The sequence below is a fragment of the Bos indicus x Bos taurus genome, chromosome 3 (assembly GCF_003369695.1).
Source record: "Bos indicus x Bos taurus breed Angus x Brahman F1 hybrid chromosome 3, Bos_hybrid_MaternalHap_v2.0, whole genome shotgun sequence".
Taxonomy (NCBI): Eukaryota; Metazoa; Chordata; class Mammalia; order Artiodactyla; family Bovidae; genus Bos; species Bos indicus x Bos taurus.
In genome coordinates this window covers 54,349,838-54,362,462 of record NC_040078.1, presented here as the reverse complement: position 1 = coordinate 54,362,462, position 12,625 = coordinate 54,349,838, and the positions used below count along the sequence as shown (strand labels likewise).

Genomic DNA, 12,625 nt, shown 5'->3' with positions numbered 1-12,625 from the left:
TCCAGTGTTCTTGCCTGGAGAATCCCAGGGACAGGGGAGCCTGGTGGGCTGCCATCTATGGGGTCACACAGAGTCGGACACGACTGAAGCAACTTAGCAGCAGCAGTGTTTTCAGCTGTTCTCACCTTCAATCTCTTTTTCCTTTTCTGTCAGCAACTGATCAATCTGTAGAAGTGCATCAGCCACATCCTCTTTGGAATCCAAATATTTCCTCAGTGTCTCTCCTGTCTATTGATGCAGACCAAGTTAAAATTAGGAAATAGAGACTATGGGTTAAAGGAAAACCTGGCAGTACATGTTCCAATTCAATTTCATTTTACCCATTTTAGAATTTATTAATGAATACTATTTCAAACTGGCTTAAAATCCAACTCTAGATCCATCCTCAAATTTGCTTCATTTTCAGTCACCCCAATGTTAGAAATGTAATCAGTAAAGCTGGTCTTCTAATTGCATAGATTACGAACCTTATGGCTGTTCTTTACATCAGCTAATGGTATTTGCTTTGGATTCAAAATAAAACCAGCAAGAGCCCATCGGTTGCAACCTATTTCTCCCAAACACACCAGTCCAGGATAGTATCTCTTCTTGCCTGGACCATGGTATTAGCTTCATAATTGGTCTCCCTACTTCCTTCTACTCTTGCTCCCCTACAGTCTGATTTCCTGAGAGCAGCTAGCATTGTATCACTTTAAGAAAGATTACTCACTCTGATGCACCAAATCCTCTGCTGATTTTCCAGCTCTTTTCAAGTAAAACTGAAACTGCTCTCAGGGCCCTCAAGGATACTACCTGGTTAACCTCTGGCCTTGAGCATCTCTCTGACCTCACCTCCTGCCATCTCTTTCTTTGCTCATTGCCCTCTTGCCACATTTGTTGGACATAAACCAATTCATCCTTCTGGGATTTTCTGTCGTTTGAAATTATCTTCTTCTAGATGCTCGCTTGGCTTACTTCCTGACTTCCTTGAAGACTGTTGAAACAGCATCTCACCAGAGAGGCCCTCTCTAAAATCCTACATATAAAATAGGACCATGTTCCCTTCCTCTCCTAGGCCTGTACCCTACTTTATTTTCCTTCAGGGCAATGTTTATCTCTATGATAGCAGCTTCTAGAGTCACCCTAATATTTTTCTCCCCTTTGTTCTTAGTAATAGAACCTATTTTTTTTTTTTTTTTCCAATCAGGGCACATCAAAGGCCATGATAAAACACAGCATTTTTTTAGTCAACCTCCCTGGTAGCTGGAGGTGGCCATATGATTAAAATTTGGCTAATACCACTTATGGAAAAGCCTTAAAGAGAGTCGATCCAGAGACCTTTTGCTCTTCTGTTTTCCCCCTTTCTTCCCATCTGTAATATGGAAGGAATGGGTGAAACTCCAACAGCCATCTTACACCATGAATTGACCTTGAAGATGGAGGCTGGGTGCTAAGGTGCTGGAGCAGAACAGGAAAGAGTCTGGGAACAGCATGATTGTGGATTTATGATAGCAGCCTGGACCCCTCTGCCTTACTTCTTGTATATAAGAGAGAAAGAAACTTTTGTGTTCTTAAGACACTCTTGCTTTTTTTTTAAATAATATGTGCCCAAACCTAATTCTAACTGATATAACCTGAATATACTGGCACAGAAGCATACTTATGAGCCCAGAGTTTCCTATTAGTGTTTCCATTTCAGCTGTACCACTTATTACCTGTACATCTGAAGTGAGTTATTTCACTTCCTTCAGTTTTCTTATTTATAAAATGAGGACATTGATATCATGTACTTCATAGTGCTCTTGTGAGGATTGAATGAGTTAAGCCCATTTGTTTCCTAACACAAAATAAGGTCTATATGTGAATTGTTACTATTATTAGATTTGCTGTAAGCTATACTTTGTTGATTGCTGATGAATAGTTTGAAAGAACTTGCTTGTTTTTAAACTGCACTAATCCCAGTTATTGGAGAAGGCAATGGCACCCCACTCCAGTACTTTTGCCTGGAAAATCCCATGGACGGAGAAGCCTGATAGGCTGCAGCCCATGGAGTCACGGAGAGTCGGACACTGAGAAACTTCACTTTCACTTTTCACTTTCATGCACTGGAGAAGGAAATGGCAACCCACTCCAGTGTTCTTGCCTGGAAAATCCCAGGGACGGGGGAGCCTAGTGGGCTGCCGTCTATGGGGTCACACAGAGTCGGACACGACTGAAGTGACTTAGCAGCGGCAGCCAGTGTTCTTGCCTGGAGAATCCCTGGGGCGGGGGAGCCTGGTGGGTTGCCGTCTATGGGGTCGCACAGAGTCAGACACGACTGAAGCAACTTAGCAGCAGCAGCAGCAATCCCAGTTATAGACATATTGTTAGGCCTGAGTAGAGAATTGTTGGATGATAGAATGACTAAATTATTGAATAAATTCTGCAAGAGTCTTTGAGGGCTCCCATCTGTGCCTCCAAGAAGCACCACCATGGGATGAATCTGCTCTTCACCTCATGGTAGTCTGTCCTACTGAGTAAACCAGTGAATAGTCTTGAAAGCCACAGGCACCATTTACCCATTGCATTTTTGTTGTTCCCACTGTAGTTTGAAAGAGTCACTTCAGCGAGGCCCCAGAAAAGGTGATCAGTTTGTACTTTACCTGTACCCCCTTTCTGGGGACCTGGTGGTACTTATTCTTCGGCTCATTCATCTTCTTAATAAATAAATAATAAGCTCCTGGTTTAAAAAATGTTCCCTGCTTCACATCTTCATATAGAGGATGACAAATGTCCTGAATTAAAGCCATGCAGTAATCTGAGGATGCTTTCATGTTCTGTTTACAAAAGTCATCTAGTTTTGCTTCTAACTTGTCCTGTGAGGTGAAAAATAGCACAAATGGCACCGTGAGCAATGATGAGAATGTGAACCAATGTGGATTACTGGGAAATGCTTCTCCTGCAGAGAATGTGGCACATAAATATAACACAGCCCTCACCATGTTGGGAGAGTCTAGACAACTCTTCAATAGAATGCTGGTTTTAAAAATGCATCTACTTCTCTTTGTGTTTATGTGAAGCTTTTTTCCCTATGGTTTTTTAGCTTCAGAGAATGATTCTCAAAGCATAAACACTGCTCATTTGAAAGTTCTATTTTTAAGTTCCTAACAGTTTACCACACAATTGTCCAGTATGATAGGCCTGCAGGAAGTTCCTGGTTCTGCCAATTTGTGACTTAGTGACACTCAATCTTCATGAAATGAGATTTCTTTGTTGGTAAAACACAGGAAATTGTATCCATCTCATAGATACCCTGTCAGGATTATATGCAGTGGTATAAAGTGTTAAGCCCAGTGATTTCTCTGTAAGTGCTCAAAAGGGTCAATGATTAGTGATATGTTCTTTAAAATAATAGTACTTTTGCATATTTTCTCAATAAAAGGCTAATGAAGGTAATGGAGATTGTACTGCAGTTAATGTCTGTATGGAGAAAGCCTACAGAACAGTATTTTTACCTACATTCAATTATAGAAGAGAATTCACATGTTTCTTTGGTCTAGAAAGACATCCAGAGCCTGCTGACCTTTACTATTTAGTTTCATCAGAACCTTTGAAAGCAGGAAGGTATGATTTGTAAAATTCTGCCCTACAAGTCAGGGAAGGAATTGTCATCTGTCAAATGATAGTTTGTCATACAACAATCCTTCCTTAATTTAGAAGAACTCAGACCTGAGTCCTCAAATAGCATGCTAATGATTGATTTCTCTTTCTTGTCTTTCTGAATATTTGTTGTTGCTTTACATTAAACACAATAAGTTTTTAGGTTTTTCCAAAGAAGCAAATCCTCCTATATTATTAGCAGGGAATATGAAAGCACTGTGTCTTTGACTAACTCTAAATTAAAAAATAAATTAAAATAATCTTAAGTAAATACAGTGTTACAGTTTACTTGTTTGATTAAAATATGACATCTATAGGGTAGAGATTAATAGATGAGGATATTTTTAATAACCATAGTTGGTCGTGGTACCATAGTCTCCAGGACTAAGGCTAAGAACAGTCTGTTCTTTTAGTAAAGAGGGCAAATGAGTATAACTGAGGGCTGCTATCCTTGGGTCTGGGAGGACTACTTATAGCAAGAAAGGCTTATTCACATTGTTGTATGGAAGAAACCAATACAATATTGTAAAGCAATTATCTTCCAATTAAAAACAAAAAAGAGAAAGGCCCAGATTTTTCTTCCTCTCATTAACCAGAATAGCAAACATACCCCTAATTTTTTCTGAAACACTTGGTCCACATCCTTGAAACAGTTCTTCATGAAGACTTCAATGGCCTCTTTCTCAGTGGCCCTGTGCAGGTCCAGCAGTTCCTGGAGGGTTTCCGTGGGCAACTTCAGCTTCTGGTCCATCTGCTGGTCATAGTGGGCAATGGCCTTTTGCACTGCAGCCAAGTTCTCGATCTCAGCCAAGGCCAGGACTGCACTCTCCATGCAGGGCAGATCCCCACTGCTGATGGAATTGACATAGGTCAGCACCAGGCTCTCTAGACCTATGAAAGGGAATTTAAAAAAACAGTGACTAAGAGTTGGTGAGACAGAGGAACAAGCTGTGTTAGTTTAGTCCTGAGCATGCAAATTTAATCATTCTGAGTCAACTGATAGTGCACTTTTTATGCTTTTCCAGTGTTACAAACAGTAGTTTTAAGAATTTTTAAGAAGAATTGTGATGGGATATTTTGCTACCCTCTAGGTTCAGAATAGTTCAAAGCTTCCCTTTCCTCCTTCTTCCTTCACCTAAATGGAAGCTATTGGAATGAATGGGTTAGAGTAAGGATATTTTGCAGACAAAATGGTAAGTCTTAATCTTTTCTTAGCCTTCCTGAATCTCCCTTCTTTTTTTAATGAGTTCCTCTTCCTTTCTCAATTCTAACTAGTATAAAGGTCAAGGAGACATTTTAATGTACACAAGCACTTGTGTGTGTAAATGTAAGTGTACATGTGATGCATCTCACTAGTTCTGGGTCTGGCCTAAATAAGAGAGTCTTCCTAGATATTCTTTCATCAGAGCTCCATGCAGTGTGATCAATTCATCCAAGTTTGCCAGGGAATCCTGGTTTTAACACTGAAAGTCTTACATACCAGGAAATCGCAGCCTTGGGAAACTGGAGTGGTTTGTGGCCCTACAACTACTAGTTCTTGACTACAATAAGCTATCACCTCATACTGGTCAGAATGCCATTGTTCAAAGGTCTACAAATAGCAAATGCTGGAGAGGGTGCGAAGAAAAGGTGGCCCTCATACACTGTTGGTGGGAGTGTAAATTGATGTAGTCACTATGGAGAACATTACGGAGGTTCCCTAAAAAATGAAAAACAGAGTCCTCTTATGACCCTGAAATCCTAATCTTGGGCATATATACAGAGAAAACTATTATATGAAAAGATGCATGCACACCAATCTTAATAGAAGCACTATTTATAGTAGTCAGAACACGCATGCATGCTCAGTCACTTTAGTCATGTCTGAGTCTGAGACACTATGGATTGTAGCCCACAAGACCCCTCTGTCCATGGGATTCTCCAGACATGAATACTGGAGTGGGTTGCTGTACCCTCCTCCAGGGGAATCTTCCTGACTCAGGGATCAAACCTAGGTCTCCCACACTACAGGTGGATTCTTTACCACTGAGCCACCAGGGAAGCCCCAGTCAGGACATAGAAGCAACCAAATGTCCATGAACAATGAATGGATAAAGAAGATATGGTACATATATATAATGGAATATTACCCAGCCATAAAAATGAAATAATGTGCTTTGCAGCAATATAAATGGGCCTAGAGATTCTCACACTAAATGAAATAATCAAACAGTGAAAGACAAATATCATATGATATCACTTATATGCATGTGTGCTAAGTCACTTCAGTCATGTCTGACTTTTTGTGACCCTATGGACTGGACCCTGCCAGAGTCCTCTGTCCATGGGATTCTCTAGGCAAGAATACTGGTGTGGGTTGCCATTTCCTCCACCAGGGGATCTTCCCAACCCAAGTGGTTGAACTCAAGCCTCATTGCCTCCTGCATTGGCAGGAAGGAAAATCAATACTAAATAATCCAGATCTAAACAACTTCATCCATTCTGGAAAACTATTCCAGATATTTCTTTTAGTAAATAACATCTGTTCAAGTAGTTGCTTAAGCTCAGAATCCTGGAGTTAAGCTTAACACTGCCATATCATTACTTCCACACACACACATGCCTTCCATCATCAAAATTTATGGATTTGATATTCAAAATATGTGAGGATTCTGTTAATTTTGACAGTCTCTATTGCTACTATCTTAGCCTACATAGTCACCATTTATTATAAAATATTTCAAGTACCATTCATCTTCTTGTTGCTTCATGCACATCCCTCTAACACGTTATCTATAAAACATTCTGAAGGACTGTATGAAACATAAATTACATATCTTTACCTCTTTGCCTGTCATTCCTCAAGATCGTTTCACTGGGCTCAGACTTTAACCTCCTTGAAGTCACCCACAGGTCCTTTCAGGTATGGTTCCCTGTACTTATCAGTGTTTAATCATTAGGGTTACATAAATTGTTTAAGTACCTTTTGTTCCCATCATGTTGGAATGGAGATTATGCCCAGTGGTTGGTACATGGTAGGCACTCCTAATCAGAGTGCCTAATCACACATTTTTGCATTGATTAACAAAAGAATTGTGTTAAGGTGAGAAGCAAAGCCTCACATACATGGAATATTTGCCTTTTCCTGACTTTGTCAATAATACACCTCTCCTGGAAGGAATTTCATAAAAATGGAGTTGAGAAGTTGGTGGAGAAGCTTACTACACCAGGATTAGATTCTAGGTCTTTTTCTTTATTCATCTGACTCATGTGAATATTAGATAATGCCAGAAATAGTTTTAGTTCATATGTAAAATTCACAATGTGACCCTTGCAGTGTATTTTCCTTGGCATCATTAGACTCTGTATTTGTCAGAAGTAATTCTCATGCCTCCCACTTGTATTGTTCATAATGCCAGTAGGAAAGTCCAGGTAAGGAAAGAGAGTAAGAGGGACTCACGAGGCCCATTGACTGTGATACCGCCTGAGAGAGTCTTGGCCTTGGAATGGCTGAGGATGTAGAAGCAGAAGTCTGCAACTTGTTCTCTGAATTTAGGGTTCAAATCTTCCTCTTGTAGCTGCTCCAGGTGGATGAGGTACTTCCTATGAGCAGGGCGATCAAAGATGAAGCACTTTTTCTCTGGGAAGAACTTTCGGATACATAACCGAGGTTCATTAAAGTTTTTAGTTTTTTTATCATTTCCTAGAGGAAAGAAAATCAGAGGTTTTACAAATTCAGGGTACTTGAAATATATACCCTTCAATTTTGTAATTTGCACAAATCCTATATAAAGAGGTAAAAATTAACTAATCATGGATCAGACCCAATAATTAAAGGGGTAGAGAAATGAAATTTCTTTCCTTCTCCAAGAAGGAAGTAACTTAAAATTAGATTGCACTGATTTATCTAAGAAACGTTTCATTTCCTCTAATAGAATAGCCAGGATAACAAAGTTATAAAATTATAATTTTCAGCATCTGCACTGAAATGGTCATTCTGATACTGTTTTCTCTTTTTTTGTTTGCCAACCATGAGTCCCAATAACCTTGTTTTAGCTTCAGTGAATACTCCAGGTACTCATCAGCAGTGATGGGTTGTCCATCTGCTACCAGCTCCAGGGAGAAATCTCTCAGAGTCCACACAAAGTCTGGAAAAAAGCTCACAAAGTTGGCTGAGTCTAGGACCTCATGTTTATCAGGCGAGGATTTTGCCCTGATTCGACGTGTCAGCTCTGTCACATAGCTGGGATGCTAATATAGGAAAACTGCAGAAAAGGAGTAGCACTTTTTATGCTATACTGTTCCCCAAATATCTAAAATAATTTTTCTTGATTAGCTCATTCATTCATTCCACAAACATTTATTGAGCAATTACTATAAACCAGGAACTGTCCCAGGGACAAATAACATTGCTATGAGTGAGAAAATGCTACCATCTACATTCTAGTGAGGGCTTCCCTGGTGGCTCAGAAGGTAAAGAATCTGCTTGCATTGCAGGAGACCCAGGTATGATTACTGGATTATGAAGATTCCCTGGAGAATGGAATGGCAACCCACTCCAGTATTCTTGCCTGGAGAATTCCATGGCCAGAGGAGCCTGTCTGGCTACAGTCTACGGGGTCACAAAGAGTAGGACACGACTGAGGGACTAATACACACACACACACACACACATTCTGGTGAGGGGGACAGATGATAAACAAGTAAACAAATATATAATAAACCTGAGATACTGATAATAGTTGCCTTGAAGAAAAATGAACCTCAGCTAAACTTTAGAGAATAACTGTGTGTATCTGTGCATGGTGCTGGTTTATGTGGTGGTTCAGATAAATTCATTCTGAGGTGATCATTGTGCAGAAATCTAAATGAACTGAGAGAGGCTGCCATGTACTAATCCACTGGAGAAACCTTCCTAGCAGAGGAAATAGCTCCTGCAAAACCTCAGAGGGGAAACCATTGAGTGTGTCTAACATATAGCAGGGAGGCCAGTGTGGCTAGAAAAGAAGTCTTAGAATAGCTAAGGTCCAGGCTATGTAGGCACTGTAGGCCACAGAAAGTGTTTGAATTTTAATCTTAATTTAAGGGGCAGCCACTGAGAAGCTTTAAATTGAGAGGGAAATATGACCTAATGTTTGTTTTTAAAACAAAAACTGGCAGGTGCTGTACCTAGGAGAGGCAAGAGAGAAGAGAAAGAGAAGGTTAGGCAGTTAAGAAGATAACCCGGAGGTGAGAAGATGGAAGCTTAAACTGAAATTACCATTGAAGAAGTGGTGGGAATTAGCCAGCCTGGGAAAATACCTATGACAGGGGAGCTGACCAGACTGCGAGTGATAGTTTGTAGGATATAAAGAAAGGAATTGTCTAGGATGAATACTAAGCTTTTGATCCAAAAATCTCTATGAGTGCTATGGAAATTTACTACGATGTTGAAGGAGTGCTTTTGGTCAAAAATTTAAGACTTTTCCAGAGATAATTCCACACACGTATGGACACCTTATCTTTGACAAAGGAAGCAAAAATACACAATGGAGAAAAGATACTCTCTTTAAGTGCTGGGAAAACTGCTCAACCACACATAATAGAATGAAACTAGAACACTTTTTAACACCATACACAAAAATAAACTCGAAATGGATTAAAGATATAAGTGTAGGACCAGAAACTATAAAACACTATAGAGGAAACTATAAACTCTTAGAGGAAAACATAGGAAGAACACTCAATGACATAAATCACAGCAAGATCCTCTATGACCCACCTCCCACAGTAATGGAAATAAAACCAAAAATAAACAAATGGGACTTATTTAAACTTAAAAGCTTTTGCACAATGAAGGAAACTATAAGCAAGGTGAAAAGACAACCTTCAGAATGGGAGAAAATAATAGCAAATGAAACAACTGGCAAAGATTTAATCTCAAAAATATTCAAGAAGCTCATGCAGCTCAATACCAAAAAAGCAAACAATCCATTCAAAAAGTAGGCAAAAGAATTAAACAGAGATTTCTCCAAAGAAGACATATAGATGGTTAATAAACATATGAAAAGATGCTCAATATCACTCATTATTAGACAAATGCAAATCAGAACCACAATGAGGTATCATCTCATGCCAGTCAGAATGGCCATCATCAAAATGTCCACAAACAATAAATGCTAGAGAGGGTGTGGAGAAAAGGGAACCCTTTTACACTGTTGGTGGGAATGCAAACAGGTACAGCCACTATGGAGAACAGTGTGGAGATTCCTTAAAAAACTGGGAATAGAAGTGCCATACGTCCTAGTGATCTCACTGCTGGGCATACACCTCCAAAGAAACCCAAACTGAAAGAGACACATGTACCCCAATGTTCATTGCAGCACTATTTACAATAACTAGGTAGGAGATCCAACCAGTCCATTCTTAAGGAGATCAGCCCTGGGATTTCTTTGGAAGGAATGATGCTAAAGCTGAAACTCCAGTACTTTGGCCACCTCATGTGAAGAGCTGATTCATTGGAAAAGACTCTGATGCTGGGAGGGATTGGGGGCAAGAGGAGAAGGGGACGACAGAGGACGAGATGGCTGGATGGCATCACTGACTCGATGGACATGAGTCTGAGTGAACTCCAGGAGTTGGTGATGGACAGGGAGGCCTGGCGTGCTTCAATTCATGGGGTTGCAAAGAGTCGGACACGACTGAACGACTGATCTGATCTGAGGATATGGAAGCAACCTAGATGTTCATTGGCAGACGAATGGATAAGGAAGTTGTGGTACATATACTCAATGGAATATTACTCAGCTATAAAAAGGAACACATTTGAGTCAGTTCTAATGAGGTGAATAAAACAGGAGCCTATTATACAGAGTGAAGTAGTCAGAAAAAGAAACACAAATACTGTATATTAATACATATATATGGAATTTAGAAAGATGGTAATGATGATCCTATATGGAGGGCAGCAAAAGAGAAACAGATGTAAAGAACAGACTTTTGGAGTCTGTGGGAGAAGGCCAGGGTGGGATGACTTGAGAGAATAGCATTGAAACATGTATATTACCATAGGTAAAATAGATAGCCAGTGCAATTCGATGCATGAAGCAGGACAACCAAAGCCAGTGCTCTGGGATAACCAAGAGGGGTGGGGTGGGAAGGGAGGAGGGAAGAGGGGTTCAGGATAGGGGGACACATGTGTAACCATGGCTGATTAATGTCAATGTATGGCAAAAACTGTCACAACATTAAAGTAATTATCCTCCAATTAAAATATATTAATTAAAAAAAAAAAAGAATCCCCCATGTATTTCTACTTTAATAGTGCCAGAAGCATGATAATATTCAATTCATTATAGTCACTTAAATATTTAAGACTTTTGTGTTGTTTTTGCATGTTAAGTTTGAGATGTTTCTTACACATCTAAATGGAGACTTGTAATCAACTAGATACACAATTTTGTACCTGAGAGTGGTGGTCATGATTGCTTATACAAATGTCATGGTAACTGACATAAAGGTGCTAGTGAAAGTCCGAGGCTGGATGAGATGGACTAGGGACTAAGAAAAGAAGAATAGAAGCCCAAGAAGCAAAGAACCACCATTCCTAAAGGCCAAGAAGAAGCTGAATGAGAACTTGAGTTTTAGAGGATACCAAGGGTTTGTCAATGGATATTTGTAGGGGGAGGTGATCAAATATGACTGCAGTTTTGTCCCCTGAGGTGGACCCAGGCAATTGAAGTATGCTCATCCTCTTCTCCATCTTTGGAAAATGCACTGTACTTGCCTTCCCCATGCTGGAAGCTGCACACGGACACAGTCTCCTTGAAATAGTAATGTGGTGCTAAGACCATCTAGACTATGTACTCACCAAGTCCAATTTAGGCGTCTATAGAGACCTTTAAAATTTGGCGGGTGGGTGTGGAAATCTGTTAGTCTTCCCGTCACCTAAGAAAGCATACCTAAGAAAATCCCCTTGTTTATTAAACCTCCCACCTGCCAATCTCAAGTGATCTGCCATCCTCTTTTGTCTCTCCTTACTGTATGGGTGAGCTTCCCAGGTGGTACTGCTAATGCAGAAGACTTAATAGAGGAGAACAACAGAATGGGAAAGTCTAGAGATCTCTTCAAGAAAATCAGAGATAACAAAGGAACATTTCATGCAAAGATGGGCTCGATAAAGGCCAGAAATGGTATGGACCTAACAGAAGCAGAAGATATTAAGAACAGATGGCAAGAATACACAGAAGAACTGTACAAAAAAGATCTTCACGACCCAGATAATCATGATGGTGTGATCACTGACCTAGAGCCAGACATCCTGGAATGTGAAGTCAAGTGGGCCTTAGAAAGCATCACTACGAACAAAGCTAGTGGAGGTGATAGAATTCCAGGGAGCTATTCCAAATCCTGAAAGATGATGCTGTGAAAGTGCTTCACTCAATATGCCAGCAAATTTGGAAAACTCAGCGGTGGCCACAAGACTGGAAAAAGTCAGTTTTCATTCCAGTTCCAAAGAAAGGCAATACCAAAGAATGCTCAAACTACCGCACAACTGCACTCATCTCACACGCTAGTAAAGTGATACTCAAAATTCTCCAAGCCAGGCTTCAGCAACATGTGAACCGTGAACTTCCTGATGTTCAAGCTGGTTTTAGAAAAGGCAGAAGAACCAGAAATAAAATTGCCAACATCCACTGGATCATAGAAAAAGCAAAAGAGTTCCAGAAAAACATCTATTTCTGCTTTATTGACTATGCCAAAGCCTTTGACTGTGTGGATCACAATAAACTGTGGAAAATTCTGAAAGAGATGGGAATACCAGACCACCTGATATGCCTCCTGAGAAATTTGTATGCAGGTCAGGAAGCAACAGTTAGAACTGGACATGGAACAACACACTGGTTCCAAATAGGAAAAGGAGTACGTCAAGGCTGTATATTGTCACCCTGCTTATTTAAATTATATGCAGAGTACATCATGAGAAATGCTGGACTGGAAGAAACACAAGCTGGAATCAAGACTGCCAGAAGAAATATCAATAACCTCA

The 12,625-nt window shown here is 40.1% G+C and overlaps 1 protein-coding gene across 6 annotated transcripts in view; it reads right to left on the bottom strand.

The window, feature by feature from the left end:
- The window catches only part of LOC113889636 (guanylate-binding protein 2-like), an 83,318-nt gene that overhangs the window by 60,044 nt on the left and 10,649 nt on the right, over positions 1 to 12,625 (bottom strand). For 5 of the 6 annotated variants that reach the window (XM_027536608.1, XM_027536606.1, XM_027536603.1 and 2 more), the window contains exons 6-10: positions 7,644 to 7,840; positions 7,058 to 7,300; positions 4,229 to 4,509; positions 2,622 to 2,834; positions 126 to 228 (exon numbers count right to left, since the gene is read on the bottom strand). In XM_027536608.1, the coding sequence (XP_027392409.1) occupies positions 126 to 228; positions 2,622 to 2,834; positions 4,229 to 4,509; positions 7,058 to 7,300; positions 7,644 to 7,840 (1,037 nt within the window). Of the gene's footprint in view, positions 1 to 125; positions 229 to 2,621; positions 2,835 to 4,228; positions 4,510 to 7,057; positions 7,301 to 7,643; positions 7,841 to 12,625 lie in introns of those variants that run through there. The other variant, XM_027536607.1, reaches the window with a different exon arrangement.